Genomic DNA, 18,894 nt, shown 5'->3' on the forward strand with positions numbered 1-18,894 from the left:
TTTAATCTCCACTGACTGGCAAGATAAAAAAAAAGCCAAAAACTTAACACAAGAACTGAAGAAATGACCAAATAACATGCTATACTCAAAAGTTTCATCACTTACCTCTCATCTTACTTGTGAACTTTGCTTTAATAGGCCTCCACCATAGACAAGTCCATCCTAAACCAGCATTTTTCTCATTTCAAAACATTTTCCCTTGATTAAAAAAACAAAGCGTATCCGTCGGTCATTTGTTGCTGCCTGTTGACTGTAGAGTTGGGTTTGTGAGCAGGGGTCGATATCGTTGCATGGCCGGCTCTGGATGGGACGTCCTGTCATCAGAGGTAACACTTTTCAATACTCGCCTGGCTTTGTCACTCTGGCTGAACCCATGGGACCCTGGACTGAGATGATCTTTGTAAAGAAATGGGTGTCATTGTCAGTCTGATCAATCGGTCATAAACATGTACAATAAAATGTGTTATCAATTAGATTATTTTAACGAGTTAGAAAAAACTCTAGATCAGTATTTATGTTTAGATTTGACTTGTATATGTCTAGATATTCCCAGTTTCAGTAAGTTTAAAGCCATGTTGCGTAACATTTCCCTCTATAAATAGAATTAAATACAAGCAGCATTGTTTTCATTGCTGTTTCATCACCAGCTCATCGTGGTGATGTACAGGTTTCCAAAACCCTAGAACACTATCGCTCAAATTCATCAACACCATCGCTAACGCCGGATGATTTTAACCCGAGATAATACACCTGATAAAAAGTCCTTGTCATCAAAATCTATCATAACAATACATGACACATTTGAGCAGCGTTCTTCAATATTCAACTGTATCATGTCTAATAAAATAAAGCGTCACGAGAGGACCAGATAAAAATGCTTCAAAATTAATGGAAAATGAGGAATTTGGGAACAAAAAAATCCTAAAAAATAAAATAATGAAGATGGAAACTTGTTTTTTGGTCCACACATTCCTGGGATATGTGAGACTTCTCTGGTGAAGCCTCAGTGTCCTTGACACAAACAGCCACAGGAGAGAGAAACAAAATATGTCATATTTTGAATGGGTGTTGATGACCAGCTGACTAAAATAACTATGTGTTACTTCCGTGCTGGGAGGCCAGAGACACGAACTCTGCGACTGGAGCAAAGTTGTCGTTGAAGTCACAAAATAAATGTGACAGCCCTGAATGTCAACCTTGAAAGGGAACAAGATTGTCTGATTAAATACACTAACCTTCATCACTATCGCTGGGTGAAAATCAAAATCACCCAAACATGTGTCTGTAGGAAAAAGTGTGTTTCAGATTAGGAAAACACCCAGGCCATCTTAAAGACAATCCTGAAGCCCAGAGACCCAGGACAGATGACACTCAGATAAACGCAGCAGAAAACACCCGGCAATTGTGTCCTAGGGTTAGATGTGTTATTTTTTTTTTTTCTGTTAATAAAATTGTGGATGTCTAGTTGAGCATTAAAGGCACTATACCAGATTCTTTTTCTCTTGTGGAACAAATTATGTTTTATCCTTTAGAATATTTTATACTCAGACAAACACTGTCCATCTAATTACCAAACATTTGTGTCAGTTTCATGAACTCTCAGGCTAGTTTTCCAGCATTTTTGCGACAGTGAGTTTGGACCACAACTAACATTAAATTACTGCCTTCCTCTTTCATTTTTTCCAATAACAATTACAAAACAGGTATTGCTGCTGGCATGTTTGTAATAGCGTTCTGCAACAGTTGACTTCTACAAATGGACAGAGTTGAAAATCAAAATTCAAGCTTTACAAAATATTAGCATTTGTCCTTTTGTTAAATTTAATGTGTTTTAGATTGTTCAACCTGGCAACCCAGTCTATAAGTAACTGTTATATTGTTGTACAAACTGCACAGATTATGTTAAGAATATTTTGTTGTTCGTTTCTGGGGTGGCGTGCAAATTGATGGCCTTTCATTGACTCGAACTGTCTGTTTTAATACATTAGTTCTATAATAATCGATGGGGCACGTCCGATTTCACGCCTGGCTGCTGCTTCACTACTGCAACAACACGTTCCATTAACCAACATCAATCAATACGACTGGGAGCAAGGACTGTTGTCCACCCAGAGCATTATTAGTCCAAGTTTTTACACTTTTTTTTGTAAGAACACCATGGAACATCCAGCTATGTTGCCAAGTCACAAGAGACACTTAACTCACCAACACAAAAAGAGATAAAAATTGGGCTCCTAATGACCGATATACTGTGTAATTAACCATGAGAAGCATAGATCCAAATAAAGCTTGAGACAGAATTCAACTTAAAGGCCCTATACCTGATTTTTTCATTTCAAACAATGAAAGAGGAAGCCACAAAATTGAAATGTTGGTGGGGGTACAAACTCATCCCTCAACATATTTGTAGCCTCCCAATTCTTAACAAGGACATGTTTATAGGCACATTTCACTACTTGCAGGGTCACTTTTCAGGGTCATTTTCACAAGAATGCTAGAAAACTCGCCTCCAAGTTCATGAAATTGATACAAATGCTTTATAATTAGATCTACAGTGTTTTCCCCACACGTCTGAGTTTACAATATACTTAATGAAGACAAAACAAATTTCATTCCATAACTAGAAAAGAAATCAGGTATTGCTGTGGAACAAAATTAGTTTTGTATTTTGTAAAAGCACATATTTTGCCAAATGCTCACCTTGCTATAATAGGTGGCGTTCACGATTTAGAATGTGATGATGTCATAATGTCAGATGGAGGGCAGGGCCAATGCAACTCTATGGGAGAAATGCAGTTTTTGGAAGAAATCTCCAAAACGAAAATTGACAAATGTTTTTCCTCTTCAGTATTTGATCGTGATTGGATTCACAGACCTGTGATATTATTTTTTTGTCTGAAAGTCCTTTCTATTGGACAACATCATGGTCATGTTTTCGCATATTGTCACCACTTTTTGACATTTTTTAGAGATAATAATTGGACATTAGTTCACATGTGCCGACAGAAGAGACGATGAACTTTGTGACAGTTTTTGTTTCATGTGGATTCCTCCAGTCACGACTGAGATATGAGCCAAAAAACAAAGACATAAAAATATGCATTTTGTCAGTTACCACAGTTACCGTCAGTAGACCTCCACCTCAATGTTAAACTATAGGCTCTTTAGAATGTTGTGATGTCACATGAACGCTACCTATTGACTGTGCATAACTTCAAATCATAACGCCGCCCAAGAAGTGACTTCCTGTTTCGTTCCAGCACACCAAAATAAAAGCACACAGCTCATCTCATTAATTCAGCATGTACTTGCAACATTACGAGAATATAATGAAGCACACACATTGTAAGTGTTTTGTCTGTTAATAGTTAGGCAGAAAGAAAGTTGAACTAATGAATAAGATGGTGCTTTTATTCTGGAGTGCTGGATCAAAACAGGAAGTCAGTTCTTGGGCGGTGTTGTTATGATTCGAAGTTATGTACGGAGTCAATTCTCCGCTGTGCTCCCTGAAAATCGGGAAAATTAACTGATGAACTCATCCATGTGGTGTATCAGAAATAAGACGGCATTTTAATGTTTTTCTGAAGTCTCAATTTGCTGATCACAACAAATCAGTGTCACATTTTTCTCTCCACTCAACCTTACGGACTTTTAACTATCAGTAAAATAAAATATGTAAAGAAAACAGGCGACCATGCAACAGGTAGAATGAAATGGGTTTATTATTCCAAAATAATAAGCATTTTCTAGTAAATACCAAAGGAAGCTAAAACATGCAACAAGAATAGTCATAGAATCATGAAAAAAAGTCATGTAAACACCAACGTTTAATCTCCTGCTTTGGGACAGCTCATGACAGAACCACGCTTTGATAAAGTCTAATTGACAAATCATCAGTGAAAAGTTATTGCAGGCAAGTTACTTGTTGAAGCAAATATTTAGCACAACAAAACTCTCTAACAGGAATTAAACATGTTACATGACAAGAAACCACATACCTCAAATGCTTTTCCATCCCACAGTAAATTACTCAAAACATGTTCTTGCTTCCCTTTTAAGAGAGGGTTCAGTACACTGTACATGCTCAATTAGATACTTCAGAGACATACAAATACGTTGGGCCAGTTTTTAAGCGTCTCCTTTTATTGTTGATCAAGTATCTTAACAAACTGAACAGTCCCTTTGACATTAACAAGGCCCAAAGATGAATGTACATGTAAAGATTAACAGAGTAACATGTACCCACCAAAAAGAAAAACCCAACAGCTCTGGAAAATCAGCCAGCAGAACAAACGTACTGTAGATGTGGTTTCAAAACTTGACACTGGAATGGTTCAAACTGTTGTTAGGTTAAAAATACTGATTGATTTTCTTTACCAAACGATGCATAGGGTTTAGAAAGTTGAACAACAAATAAAAGACTCACTTTGCGAGAATAGGACTGAAAACAAACCATTTCTCTGTCAACTGTATAAAACCAAAAAAACAGCACTTTACTTAAAACGTGAGCTGCAACACAAGCTTTCTACAAATGGTTAATAGGACGTTACATTCATTAAAAAAAAACGACCGTGACCAGTTTTCTCTAACGACCTCCAGATTTGCGGCCGGCCCAGGAGCGAGATCGTGAGCGGGACCTGGAGGCTGATCGTGAGTGAGACCGCGAGTATCTGTGCCGAGGAGGCTCCTCTTCGAAATGGGGCGCAGGCGCAGGGTTTGGTCTGGGACTCTGCGACCGAGAATGGGACCGCTCCCGTTCCCTGGACTGTCGCCGTGGCCTCTGTCTGTACCTATGGGCACGAGACCAAACAAGTTTAGAAATCGTTATTCATGCACCTGTTTACCGTAAACGTAAGAGTCCTCACTCTCGGGGGCTGTGCGAGCGGCGCCGGCGGTGCCGTTCATACGAGGGGCTGCGGGAGCGGTACCGGTTGTAGCTGCGGCTGCGTGATCGTCGACGCCGATCGTCTCGATCATAGTCGTCATAGCGACTGGACCGTCCAGGAGATCGTCCACTGGGGGAACGCTCTTTTGTTTTCATTTGGTTAGGAGCTGAAACGGAGCAGCGATCAGTGACATCGATCTTCTGTTATGTGCATTTAAATCTATACATTAATACATACTCTTCCTGTCGCCCTGAGCAAACTGGATCTCAATCTGTCGGCCGCAGACCCACTTCCGGTCTAGACTGTGGAGGGCATCCTCCGCGTCCCGAACGTCTTCAAATGTGCTGCGTAGTTAAGGTTTTGTGGCTTGTATTGAGAGAGTTCACATGAAATTAACTTCTGGAATATAAGCAATTACTTGACTAATCTGCTTTATTAAGTCAAACTAATAATTTCATAATGTTAGCAGTCTGCTTTTGTCACTGAGTTGTGACTTTGATAACAGTAAACACTACAAACAGTACACACTGCTTTAGAGAGGAAAGCTGAAGAAACCTGTTGAATACTTCTGAGAATTTACAAATGTGTAAATCAAAACAGTAGATTGATTTTGATTCAAAGAACATTGTCTTGGATATCACAGGGACAGCGGATTCTGGTGTCAAATTGTTTTGGGAGGATACAAACAATACAGACTTGTTACCTTGACTTGACTTTGACTTCATCTTGATCTTTAACTCTTTAAACGATCTGCAGACAGACTTCCTGCTTTGCTTTCTCGTCTTAAACCTTTTTCCAAGCCTTGTCTCCGAGCCCTCTTTCCTCTTCATGCTTTACTTTCTTTTCTTTGTCTTTCAAACTTTCACCCTCTCTCTTTTGCTCCTTTGGCCTCTGTGTCTTTACGGCTACTACAGCTAATGGGTCTTTGTAACTCTTTGTGGCCGCTCCACAACTGGACGCTTTTACATTTTCTGGAGCAATAACAGAGAAATAGTATGTTAGACATTTGATCAAATGATGTGCAAAAACATACAAAACAGCGAACCTGATGAGAGAGATGATCATTAGACACAGCAAATACTATGACATGCTCACTCATAAAGGATATTGAATGTATGCAAATCCTCTGGGCTGACGTGTATAGAAGTCAAGTGGGATGTAGACATCTACTATGGGCCCATAGCGGCCAAACTCACGCCGCAAATCCTCAGGCCTGAACACCGTAAATACAAATATAACTGGACTGACAATGGGCAACACTCGCTACAGCAAGTACCAAAAAAGACATACATGGATAAAATTACTTGCCTTAGGTGACTTTTGCTGTGTATAGAATCTAATATATTCTGCCATTGCCTACTATGTACAGTAACATAATAGTAATGATATGAAACAAAATATATGTGTGTGCAGGTCCAGCCTTAGTCAGTCAATAAATATAAAAACAAAAACTGAAAATAAACGTAAAGGAAAATTATTCATATTTATACATTTATAGTTTTAATCACGTATTAACATACACGTAATTAATGCATTCTATGGTTATAAGATATAACTATACATTAACCATACATACATAGAACGATGTATGTTGCATGGTTGGCATAGTATTCGCGTTAGCTTTATGATGCTAAATTTAGCCTCCACGTAGAGTGCACAGCATTTGCTCTGCGTGTCTGGGGCTCATGGCTTTACGCAGCAGAGCCAAATATGGGACGAGTCTAGTGAATTGTAGTAATATAGCTTTGTTCCTTTTTGTGTGGTATATTTTGCCACATTCGTATTTAATATTAGCCCGTTTGGGTGATACATCAGCGAATATACCATGAAAACGCCATCGCTTACTGGCGTTGGCTATTTAGCTTTTAGCACTATGGTTTTCAAAAGGTTTTAATTTATTTATTTTTGCTTTCATACATAAACTGCCACGACTGGGCACTCACCTGGACTCATCGGCGATATTCCGGACAAACAAAGAGGTGTTTGGAGGCCGCATTGGTCTGGATTTAAAGTTTAAACAATTTCACCAGAAGAATTTTAGCTAATGGAAAATTTTCAACGAACGAGTGTTATGCGCATGCGCAGCGAGAAGTAACCAGAGAAGAAGTGTGTCTCGTGACATAAATCAACTGAGGTCCATCACTACTGCCATCTGCCGGACATAAATACATACAACCAGTACAAAATGTGTAACGAGTCTACAAGCTTCTCCTGACAGCAAAAATAAATGGAAAAAACAGGTGCCAAATGTTAACTGTTTAAAAAATGAATTTCGTATGTTTTTTATCGTCTCTGATTTAAAAAAAAAAAAAAAAAAAAAAAAAATCCAATTAAACTGTAGAAGCAATTTGCCATACTGCTGAAATGTTTTTGATCCTGTAACACTTTTTTTTGATTATCTGAAAACAAGGCCTTTTCTTTTTTTAATTTTAATTTTACTCTTAAGGTTTTTTTCACTATCAATATACACTTTGTCGTTGCCTTGCCTGTTTTGTTGTTTGTCTCGATGAGATTTTGTAATAAACCTAAAAAAAAAAAAGCTCCTCCTGACAGACCACGAGGGAGGGTGTACAGTAATAGCTACTAGCCATGTAAAGAAAATTAGATGGGGTTGTTTAATCATGATTAAGAATGTAATCCTGTTGCGTAATGATAAATAGAGTGTAGGCTTATTAATAAATATGTCAAATAAAACTAATGAATTTGTGACCTCCTTTCAAGACCCTTGAACAAATATATACTGTATATTTCTCTTTTAAAAAAAAAACAACAAACATATTTTGTATATGTATGCACCAAAAATGTTACAATAACAGACCACAATAATACTTTAACTTTACATACTTTATTGTCACACAGATTCTCAGTACATAGGCCTAAAGTACTATTTGCACAAGAATGAATAGATGTTTTTAATGAATAAATGTTTAATTCACTGATAGACATATGGTTAATTTTATTAGACTGTGTGCAATCTCATCCAGCATAACTTTCTTCAAACCAAGTCCTGCCAAAGTTGAGTTAGACACGTTTACTTTTGTTGATGAACGTAACAGTGTCCATAGTAACTGTCTATGAAGGGAAAGCAGAAAAAAAAACATACTTTATTAAAAACATGTCTATTTTGGAAAGAAAAACAAACCACACACTATATTTTACCTCCACCATGTCCTCTCCTATTATCTCTCGGACAGAGGTCATTTTTTCTGACTCTGAGATCAGCTTCCCATTTTCTTCTCTAAATTTGCACTATAAAAAACAACCAAAACTCAATTTCTGTGATCCATTATACCCTTTACATCAAAGCAAAATGTAAATGCTTTTCACATTGAGTCATTTCTGACCAATGAACGTCCAGTTTACTTTGATATCTATAAAAATATATCATATTTTTAAAAATCCAAATGCTTTTTGCCAATATGACAAACACAGAATAGCCCAAGACCTGTCATGTTTTTTCAGATTCATATATAATGCAGGGGAATGGAAAATGTTCCTTTATATTATTAGAAATAGCCTACACTTTAGCTAAATTGTATGTGTTGCAAGCCTCCATTTAAAGGCACCATGTGGAATATTACAGGATGTTTTACCCTCGTTTCAAAACAACAGCAGTGTCTCCATGGAGATGAGCTGGTGATCTCCCGTTCACTGCAAAGTTACAGGTCTGAGCTGAGGAAATCCTGCTAATTGTAAAGATATAGGGTTTCTTTGTATGCAAGTTAGTATTTTTTTACTACACCGGCAGTAAAATATGGCTAAATTATTTGCCTGTTTATTAGATAAAAGGCTTTGCGAAGTATGATGTAAAGTGAAGTATTAATGAATTTAATATTTTAGTACCTCCATTTCAAAAGCCTTTCTCTTCTGTCTTACCTTATACTTGCGTCCCGTTGGTCCGGATATCTCCGACTCCTTCCCGATGGTGAAGTTGTACGTATTGTCGCCCACTGGAGTTTTTATGGTGTAGGTGAAGTCTTTGCCAGTTTGCTTAATAATGATCCTGGGTTTAAAATCTTTACGCATTTTTACAATCATCTCAGGTGCACCTTAAAGACACATCAATTCCTCAACAATTGTGCTCAAAATACCAATGTATACCAATGTTTATTATGAGTAAATGTTACTTCTTGGACACACAGCACTTTTACTATCACTATCACTTTTTCTCTGGCGTTTAACGCAAATTGATGTTGCCTGCTGTTGTTGTACTTTTTTCCTCATATTTTCTACTGTAAATATTTGTATCTGTTTCTGTGTGCGGCACTTTGGCCAACTGCACAGTTCTTAAAGTGCTTTATAAATAAAGTTGGTATGGTATGGTATGGTATCACTTATTTTCATGTATCAATATTCCTTTTCTTTTAGTATAAAGATGGATGGTACCATTACAAACTAAACCTCTCATACTGGACGGTGTTCAACCTGCATCCAAACAAAGATGATGTCACTGACAAAGCCTCTTGCATGAAAGGCTTAAATACCAAAAAATACCAAATACCAATACCAATACTTAAATACCAAGTCCAGATGACAGCTTAAGAACCTTTGTCTACATCAATACTCTATACTCCTATTTGATTCGAAAAAGACGTTTCATATATTTTACAGTAGTGTCAATAAATGTTTGTTTCAATATAAATATAAATTACCAACTGCTTTGAGAAACGCCTCCAGGTTTTCCTCATAATACACTTCCCAGGTTCCGGAAAAGTCCATATTTCTGCCGGTGCTGCCGTGTGCGAAGCTTGAGGCTATAGTTTAGAATGAGTCTGTCGTCAATTTCCTATCATCCTCAGCGGCACGTTGGTAAGTTGGGGACCTAGACCTCCCTGTTATTTACATAAGCCATGTATTGTCCAGGGAGGGGCTCAGAAGGACCTGTATACAGTTTCAATCATGGAAAATTAACGAGAGCGTTTCACAGCATTAAGTTTCACAGGTGTGACATCCGGGGATCAGGTTCACTACAACGTTATCTATATTTAATACTTGCTTAATTACTCAATTCTGCCCTGTCAGAGGAATGGGGTTAATGCAGTGATTTGAAGTCAATTTGGCAATACTATGTACAATAATATAGCACAAGGTAGGCTTAAGTAGTAAAAACTTTACACATAGAACTAAGGAATGTTAAATTTCATTTTGTTTGTTAGTTACCATGGGTAGGTTAGTAACCATAGGGATCCCTGGGCCTTTTCCCAATATGAAATGCACTGACAGACTATTACATGAAATGGTTCACAGATACTGTCATGACTCTCAGTGAAATTCTCAAATATTACACAAACTCAAGCCAGTTGTTCATTTCCTAATTTATTTACATAGCATGAGATGTTACAGTAAAAGTCCTTGCCACCATTTTATAAATACTCCTCATAGGTTTGATAACCCTCAATAAAATACTTCCTTCAAACCTTTTGAAACAATGTTTTACGTTTGTTTCTGCACCTCTAAATGTTAGTGTATCATGCATAGCAGAAATAATATGAAAAGAAAATAGTATGATTCAATGTACTGCTTGAAAAACAAGCAAAAACAGACAAAATATAATGCACATATAGTGAATGAACAAATACTGCAGCTGGTGGCAAAGCTTAAAGATCTTTTCAAAACAATGTTAATGAAAGGCTTTCAGCGTTAGTGCTCTATCTTTAATATACAGTACAATACAAGTCTGTGAGCAGTCCCACTAAAATGGGACACAGATACAAACATTCATTGGTTTTAGCCCTGTGTACGGATTGTGATAGCGACAGTACAAATGCTTTTTAACCTGAAAATATTAGAAAGCTGCTCTTTCAGTCATGCATCAGTCAGTTTACAGTGAGACCACTGCACCATCAAGTAAGAGGCTACTACGCTGCTTTAAAGTGATTAGGAGTATTTGCAGGCACTTACAGAAGCTCATTTAAGGTATTTTTTAAAGTTGCTGTTGTTAAAATGGTCCATTGTAAAAACAATAGATTGAAATACTACTTTAGCACATGCTGTTCAATAAAATGTATATAAAACATCTGTTTACAGTGTTTTGGTTAAAATAAATGCCAAGAGTTGCAGGAAGACGTTTGAGCAGAAGCTGGAGAGAACACTGTGAAGACAAAGAGAGCGTATTACAAACATATACATAAAATATACAAAATGATGATAATGTGTTTGATTCATACTTTCTGAAATGTTGGTCTGAGCCTGGACTGTTTTATTGTTGATGTTTGTTGGAAATTGAACTGTTAAGATCCATCAAAGAGTTCTTTTGCACAGTGGGGTCCATTTGCCATTTATCTGAATAAAGGCTGATTTGCTGCAGTAAAATCCAGGTTTTAGAGTTTAAATGTCAAATGTGAGATGTGATGGCTTGGCATTTCAACAGGAACATACTGTACTGGTTTTCATGGAGTCTTGAGGGACTAAATTCTGCTCTGCAGAGTGGCAAATATATCTATCTTTACAATAAATGTCCAATTTCACAAATATATACAGATTTTTTACAGCCGATTTTGGTTCATAAGTGGGCACTTCCTTAAAAAGTATTAACATAAACTAATTCCAGTTGTAAAAACATAACTGATATGTCTCTAAGTAAAATACTGTATCTCCATAATAGTAATGAGCCACCTGGCTGAATGCCAACTGTTAAATGCAATAAACTCTGACAAGAAGACAAAGAAAAATAAAGAATATACACCTAGGTAATTCAGCTTATATAAAATAAAACTAAATCTCTGTAACAACCACATGCAGAGCAGAATAAAGATCTGTCTTTATTCCACTGTGTAGGCATCTGGTGACAGTCTCAGTAGCGGCGGGTGTAACTTGGGGAGCCGTAAGCTGTGGACGAGCCATAGGTGGAGGAAGTGTAGGAGGTGGAGGACAAGGTGCTGCTGAAGCCGGACCCTGTGGCGTCGAAGCTTCCTCTTCTAGACCCCGACCTGGAGCCAGTCCGAGAACCGGATCTGGACCCAGTGGCCGACCCAGAGCCACTGATGCTGTAGGGACTGTACAGGCCTTTACTGGACTGAGAGGAGGCTTCGAGCAACCGGAGTCCCGTGCCCTCTTCGACCATGCTCCTGTCCATGGCGTCTTTGTAAGATATCTTCAGTTTAGTTTTGGGGCAGGTGAGGTATTTTGTATAAGCACTCACGTCCCGTAGTTTCTGTGCCGTGCGCGCTTCCAAGGTGCCTTTCCTGACAGCCTCATCAACGGGGACTCTGCCGGTAATGTCTGGTTCGATCAGTCCACCGGTCAAATACTGGACCTCTAGGAACCTCTGACCAGCTTCGTAATACAGCCATCCCTTCTTTAAAGCTTGTGCGGCGGACATTTTGATTTTTGTTCTAGGGTCTTCAAAACCATTGAAGGCTTTTTGGGCAAGTGTAATGCGGTCAACCATGATTTTATCCAGTAGCCCCTTGTTCACAGCATCTGTGACTGAAAACTTCTCACCAGTATTGGGGTCAATGATGCCACCAGTGCAAGCTTGTGCCTCTAGCAATCTCTGCCCAGTGATATTGTCCACAAGATTCCTATGTATAGCCTCAGTTACAGACACCTTTTCTAGAGTTTCTGTGTCTAGGATGCCAGCCACTGGTCCAGTCTCCTCTGTGGGGTCATTCCATGTAGTCGCTGGCGTTTTGATAGATGGAATTGGACTCATATTGTAGGAAGAAGATGACCCGAATGATGATGAACGTGATCTGTTTCCGCTCATGTTCCCGGACAGCATGTCTGCAAACTCTGTAATGGACAGGGTGCCGCCTCTATATTGATCCAATGCAGATTTGTCAATGAGACCCTTTGAAATGGCATCATCAATGTCATACTGTCTTCCTGATCGCCTGTCAATAATCATTGACTTCACAACTCCATCTGAAGAGGTGATAGTTATCTCTTCCCATTCGCACTCTTGTTCAGCTAGCTCTATGTAAGTCTGGTGATCAATTAGTCCCTTTTGATAGGCTTCATAGACTGACATCTCCTTTCCTGTCTCCGGATCAACAATGACCACACGCCTCTTGCGCACAGACGATTTTGAAGATGTCTTTCTCTCGCGCTTCTTCTCTTTAAGCAACAGAAGCACCAAGCCAGTTTCAGGGTCAGTCATGCACCTCTCCATGAGCTGCAGATAGGTGAGATTTTCCTCGGTGTTGGGGTCAAAAAAGCCTTTAGTATCGTCTGATGGGTCAGTGAGGATTTCGTTCATTTCTTCATCAAAGAGCCCACGTTCATATGCAGCTTCAACTGGCAAGCGATGGCTTCCTTGAGGGTCAATTATACCTCCAGTTGCAATCTGAGCCTCCAGCAAACGAATACCGTGATCTTTCAGGATAAGCCCCTTTTTCATTGCTTGAAACAGAGAGATGACTTTGCTGGTGTAGGGATCTCTGTAGCCAGTTACGGCACGTTCAGCAGACAGGAGCTTGTCTTTGAACTCTGGCCCAACAACACCCATTTTTACAGCCTCGCTGACGTTAAGCTTAAGGTTTTTGATCGGGTCTATCACGTACCCAGTCGCGGCTTGGGATTCGAGGAGCTCAAAGGCGGTACCTGGCCGGATCATGTTCTTCTTCATGGCTTGGTAAATGGACAGACGATCTTTGGTTGATTCTACAAAGACACCAGCGATACAACTTGTGCCTTCCAGGTACTTTTTGACGTCCCTACTGACTTCCTCCACAGTGATCGTTCCCTCTGTAAGCTCATTGTATGTTTTTTGGTTGATAATCTGAGAACGTAGTAACTCTTCAACAGTAATTTGCCTCCTTAGTCCCTTAAACAGCAATTTTCTGTCAGCCAATGATAGCAAACGCATTCCAGTTTCCTTGTCAACTCTACTTCTTTTCAGCAGCTGTGCGTAAGATTGACTCTCATCAGTGGTTGGGTCAACGTAACCTTTAACATCGCAGCTTGGTTCGGATATCCTGTCTAAAGTCTCCTTATTGATATATCCACGCTGCATTGCCACATCGTTGGGCAAGCGGAAGTAGTATTCTGGATCCACCAATCCACCAGTGGCATTCTGAGCTTCTAGAAGCCTCAGTGAATAGTCTTCTGGGATGAGCCCTTTTTTCATTGCTTGGAAAATTGAAATAACTTTGCCACTGTACGGATCTCTGTAGCCAGTGACCGCTCGTTCGGCTGATAGGAGCTTGTCATGTAATTCGGGACCGACTAGACCTTTGCGGACCGCTTCATCAACTGTCAATAACTCGTCTTTGGTTGGATCAATTATGAAGCCAGTTGCTGCCTGAGCTTCAAGTAAATTCAATGCAACTTCTGCTTTAATTTTGCCATTTTTCATTGCTTGGTAGATGCTAATTCTCTTGGGCACATCAGACACGATACCAGCAATGCAACCTGTGCCAAAGAGGTACTGTTTAACCGTGGGCATTTCCATAACCTCCCGAATTGTCATCTTTTCTTGCTTCAAAAGGTTGTATGTATTCAAGTCAATGATTCTTGCATTGTAAAGCTCCTCAATGGTCACTCGCCTTCTGATAACGTCACACGACATGCCCTGTTCGGTCTTCATAACCTCCCTGTTCTCAATAATTTCAATAATGATGATCAGCATTCGGTCTTTTGTGATTTGGCCCAAGCGGTATTGCTCCAAAAGGCGGCGTTTTTCATCATCCGGTAGCATGTTTGAATTCATGACCTCCCAAATTGTCATACTCTTTCCTTCTAAACCTTTTACAGGGATATCAATTTGTGTATTGGCAAGATCAGTTTGTGCTTGCTCTTCTGTCACCTGGTAGGATTTCTGAACAGGAGCAGATTCAACTTTGGAGACGGGCAGATAGCACAAGCCAGACGTAGGATCTCTTATGCATTTTTCAAGCAATTGTTTGTAGGTAACATCTTTGTTTGTTTCTGGATTTGTGAAGCACTTGACATCACCAGAGGGTTCGTTGAAAGATTTGACCATCTGCTTGCTTAAACATCCACGCTTGATGGCAACGTCATTAGGAATGCGATGACTGTTCACTGGATCGATAACTCCCCCTGTGGAAAACTGAGCTTCCAGAATCGGAATTGCATGTTCTCTCAGGACAAGCTCCTTCTTCATGGCTTGGAGAAGGGAGATTTTGTTCCCAGTGTATGGATCTCTGTATCCGGTCACAGCCTTTTCAGTCAAGAGCAGTTTCTCATGAAGTTCAGGGCCGACAACTCCAGCTTTTACGGCATCATCCACTGTGTACTTCTGATTCTTCACAGGATCGCTTATGAACCCAGTGCCAGCTTGGGCTTCTAACAGCGCCATAGCTGTCTTTGGCTGCAAAATGTTCCTTTTCATTGCTTGGTAAATACTCAACTTCTCGTCACCCATTGCAATGCCATCAATTAGATCTGCCCCTTTGAGATATTTTTTAACGGCATCACTTTCACTGACTTCTTTTGGCGTGATTTTGCCTTGCTGTAGCTTGTCAAACGTAGCTTTATCAATAATGTTTGAGTCCAGCAGAGAATCAGCTGAGACTGGCGCTCTAAGACCATCAAATCCAGCTTCTTTCTTTTTGTCCTCTCTCTCATCCACCATTGTAATTACAATCTTGGTTAATTTCTCAATAGTAACAAGCCCCATTCGATATTGTCTGATTAACTCAATCCTCTGTACCTCTGTGATGTACTCAGAGTTAATGATTTCCCAAATTGTGACTTTTCTTCCCTTGAACGGCCCATAATCGAGCTCCATAGTTTTCTGCATGGCTTCTTTAGCTTTTGCCTCCGTTAGCTGTTTGTCCTCCTTTGGTTTCGGGGCCTTCTTTGACAGTGAAAGCAATGGCAGCCCTGTCTCTTTGTCGGTGATGCACTTGCTCATAAGCTGTTGATAAGTTGCATCATCTTGAGTGTTAGGATCACAATAGACTTTAGTTTCCTCACTTTGCTGGTTCAGATTCTTGCTTGTCTCCTCATCCAAGTATCCACGCTTATATGCAACATCATGGGGAATGCGATAGCTTTTGACTGGATCTACAATGCCTCCCGTTGCGAGTTGTGCTTCGAGTAGACGAACACCATGATCTTTCTTTACAAGCCCTTTCTTCATGGCTTCAAATAGTGATATCTTCTTGCCACTGTAAGGATCTTGATAGCCACTGACTGCTCTTTCAGCTGAAAGAAGGCGCTCGTGCAGCTCTGGTCCAACAAGCCCGGACTTTACTGCTTCGTCAACCGGGACCCTTTCGTTTTTAACCGGGTCAATGACAAACCCAGTGGCTGCTTGAGCTTCCAGGAAGTTAAGAGCGGTTTCTGGGGATAGCAATTCTTTTTTCATGGCTTGATAGAAGGGCATTTTCTCCTTGGTTGGTTCGTTCAACAACCCAGCAATACTTGGAGTACCTTGCAAGGCTTTTTTGACTTGATCCATTTCAGCAATCTCCTTCACAGTAACTTTCCCGTTGCTAAGTTTATTAAATAGGTCTTTATTGATAACTTTAGATTCCAGAAGCTCATTGGCAGAAACAGTAGACCTCAAACCACTGAAGACATTATCTTTGTTCTTCTCCTTGTCCTCAACAACAGTGATGACAATTTTGATTGTTTTCTCCACAGTGATCTTTCCAGTTTTGTATTGACGAATGAGTTCTTTTCTTTGGTCTTCGGTAAAATACTCTGAATTTATAACTTCCCAGATAGTGACGTTTTTACCTTTAAATCTTCCGAAAGGCACGTCTAATGTAGATCTACAAAAGATCTCTTGGGTCTCTGCATCGGTGAATGTCTTCTCGGTTTGCGATGCTTTTTCAGGCACTGGCAAAATCAACAGCCCACTTTCTGCATCCTTTGTACACCTTTCAATCAGCTGTTTGTAAGTTATCTGCTCTTGGGTGCTTGGGTCAATGAATAGCTTACAGTCGTCACTGGGATCGGTGAGCTTCTTGTTCAAGTCTGCGTCAAATTGTCCCTGTTTGTATGCTGTCTGCAGTGGTACTCTGTGACTGTTTACCGGGTCAATAATGCCACCAGTTGCAAGTTGCACATCTAGGTATTTGGTTGCTGGCTCTTTCTCAATCAGCCCTTTCTTCATAGCTTCATAGAGTGAAATCTTGGCCCCGGTGTAAGGATCTCTAAATCCAGTTGCTGCTCTTTCTGCAGACAACATCTTATCATGCAGTTCTGGACCTATCACCTCCTCCTTCACTGCCTCATCCACAGTAAGAAGCCTATTTTTTGCGGGGTCAACCATGAAACCAGTGGCGGCTTGAGCTTCCAGTAGCATTGTAGCTGTATCGGGAGCAATTTTATTTTGCGTCATGGCTTGGTAGACGCTTATCTTCTCTTTGTCAGGAGTCACAAGTCCTCCAATGCAACTCTGGCCTTGGAGGAAAGCCTTAACTTTGTCTGTCTTGGCGAGATTTTGCACTGTTGTGTTGCCCTTTTTCAAACTGTCATACTGCTTTTTGCTAATGACGCCGATCTCGTGCAACCTTTCTGCGGGTACTTTTTCTCGTATTCCATCGAAGGCAAAAGGAGATTCTCTATTTTTCTTCTCGCCATCTACTTCGACTGACCCATTTAACACTTTCTTGGTCGTTTCCACCGTTGTCATTGTCAGTTTCTGCTCTTGCTGTTGTATTTTATCGGTCTGAACTTCTATCTCCTTAGTTCCTGTAGTGGTGGTTGGTTTAGCAGCAGTGCCCTCCAGGTTTTGAAGTCTTTCTCTGAGCTTTTTGTTCTCAGCTTCCAGAAGTTTCTCCTGCTCCAGCCTCTTCTTCTCAATCACTTGCATTTCTTTCTGTTTATTTTTCATATCCGCTTCAGCCTCCTTCTGTTTCTTAAGTGAGTCGTCTAAAATGGCCTGTAGTTTTTTCTGCTCCTCCTCCATTGCCTTCCGCTGACGTTCTTGTTCGTCTTTGAGAGCTTTGGCTTTTTTAACTTCATCCTCCAATTGTTTCTCGAGTTTCTTCTTCTCCTCCTCCATAGCTTTGTCTTTCTTTAGTAAAGCCTCTTTGTCCTGGAGGAACGACTGCTGCATGAGGGCTTTCTGTTGCTCCACCTGCTCCTTTTGGGCGTTGGCCATCTGCGAAAGGGTGAGAAAACAATCATGAGAAGATCACAGTGGAACAGGCCTCACTACTAAACAGAAGTGTCTATTAGACTTCCGCTGAAAAAAGCATATTTTCTAAATATTCTCAAGGGGCGCAGTGAGTTCCTGAATCACTTACTGCGTGTTATGTACTTGATGTAAGATGTAAATACTTCAGTGGAAGAGATGTCTGTGTTTAGAGAGGTTTGCAAGTTTGTCTTGAAGCTAATGGTTCACGTTACTTTAATGAATTATATGGTGCGGCAAATATGATGTAGTGTATATTTGCCTTTAGCTTAAAGCTGCGCCACCTGAATCAAACCATGAAAGTTGTAGGTAGTTGAATACAATCTCTCTCTCAGCTCCAGCTCATCCAGATTGTTCACTTGAGTTAATTAGAAGCACGTCTCAGCCAGAGTTCATAGCAGGACAGAGTTGAGACGAAAACTATGCGGACCGCCAATGCTAACGCTGTGCTAATTTAATTTGGAGGAAAATGTGCTATATTTTGAGACACAACTGTCAAGTTTACAGTGCAGCTCTTGAAGTTTACTCGACTACAAGAAAATTATTTGATTACCACAGCTTTAAAGACAAACTTGCCGACCAATTAAATACAGATGTCTCCTTTGCTGAAGTATTTACTACATCCTCCATCAAGTTTTTAACAAGCACTAAGTGAAGTGTTGGCGCTCACAGGTCTAGGTTAGCGGAAGTAGCATAGCCGCGAGCCAATTCATTGCAAAATATTGCAGTTGGGAATAAGGATAAAAAGTTGCAAATAATACTTCAAACCCACAAAAACATTTTGAGGAATTTGATCTCGGCCTTTGCTTAGATGGCCAGCGTGAAACAGGGCTTCACTAAAATAAATCTTATGTCATACTTATATATTTATCTAGCCAAATTGTTAACTCAAACTATCTCGGCTTATCTGCAAAAATAGCAAATACAGTTCCTTTTTAAATATACCAATAACTA

The 18,894-nt window shown here is 39.9% G+C and overlaps 3 protein-coding genes across 18 annotated transcripts in view; all 3 read right to left on the reverse strand.

Moving 5' to 3' along the window:
• Positions 1-4,512: 4,512 nt before the first annotated feature.
• On the reverse strand, positions 4,513-6,962 carry LOC306974408 (serine/arginine-rich splicing factor 10-like). The gene is made up of 5 exons (XM_079571641.1): positions 6,830-6,962; positions 5,993-6,099; positions 5,124-5,225; positions 4,866-5,052; positions 4,513-4,790 (listed from the first exon to the last, which is right to left on the reverse strand). Exons 1-5 carry the CDS (start codon positions 6,880-6,882, stop codon positions 4,586-4,588), a joined length of 654 nt encoding a protein of 217 aa, XP_079427767.1. The 5' UTR covers positions 6,883-6,962; the 3' UTR covers positions 4,513-4,585.
• Positions 6,963-7,853: 891 nt separating this feature from the next.
• On the reverse strand, positions 7,854-9,892 carry LOC306974031 (fatty acid-binding protein, liver-like). Its single transcript, XM_079571141.1, has 4 exons — positions 9,539-9,892; positions 8,763-8,935; positions 8,046-8,135; positions 7,854-7,958 (listed from the first exon to the last, which is right to left on the reverse strand). Exons 1-4 carry the CDS (start codon positions 9,603-9,605, stop codon positions 7,908-7,910), a joined length of 381 nt encoding a protein of 126 aa, XP_079427267.1. The 5' UTR covers positions 9,606-9,892; the 3' UTR covers positions 7,854-7,907.
• A 320-nt stretch (positions 9,893-10,212) lies between these two features.
• pleca (plectin a) overlaps positions 10,213-18,894 on the reverse strand; it is a 155,130-nt gene continuing 146,448 nt past the window's right edge. For all 16 annotated transcript variants that reach the window (XM_079570837.1, XM_079570836.1, XM_079570834.1 and 13 more), the window contains 2 exons: positions 11,054-17,907; positions 10,213-10,977 (listed from right to left, as the gene is read on the reverse strand). In XM_079570837.1, coding sequence (XP_079426963.1) covers positions 11,680-17,907 — 6,228 coding nt within the window. In that variant the 3' untranslated portion in view covers positions 10,213-10,977; positions 11,054-11,679. The remainder of the gene's footprint in view (positions 10,978-11,053; positions 17,908-18,894) is intronic.

Source organism: Gobius niger, assembly GCF_951799975.1.
Source record: "Gobius niger genome assembly, chromosome: 14".
NCBI classification, from domain to species: Eukaryota; Metazoa; Chordata; class Actinopteri; order Gobiiformes; family Gobiidae; genus Gobius; species Gobius niger.

Bases quoted from the DNA above. Each gene is read 5' to 3' on its own strand.
- LOC306974408 (XM_079571641.1), bottom strand. From the start codon at position 6,882: ATGCGGCCTCCAAACACCTCTTTGTTTGTCCGGAATATCGCCGATGAG. The intron at 6,100-6,829 runs GTGAGTGCCCAG...TACGGTGTTCAG, and splicing joins AATATCGCCGATGAGTCCAG to GCCTGAGGATTTGCGGCGTG. The intron at 5,053-5,123 runs GTATGTATTAAT...GCTCCGTTTCAG, and splicing joins TGCTCAGGGCGACAGGAAGA to CTCCTAACCAAATGAAAACA.
- LOC306974031 (XM_079571141.1), bottom strand. From the start codon at position 9,605: ATGGACTTTTCCGGAACCTGGGAAGTGTATTATGAGGAAAACCTGGAG. The intron at 8,936-9,538 runs GTAATTTATATT...TGTGTCTTTAAG, and splicing joins GGCGTTTCTCAAAGCAGTTG to GTGCACCTGAGATGATTGTA. The intron at 7,959-8,045 runs GTAAAATATAGT...TTCCCTTCATAG, and splicing joins TAGGAGAGGACATGGTGGAG to ACAGTTACTATGGACACTGT.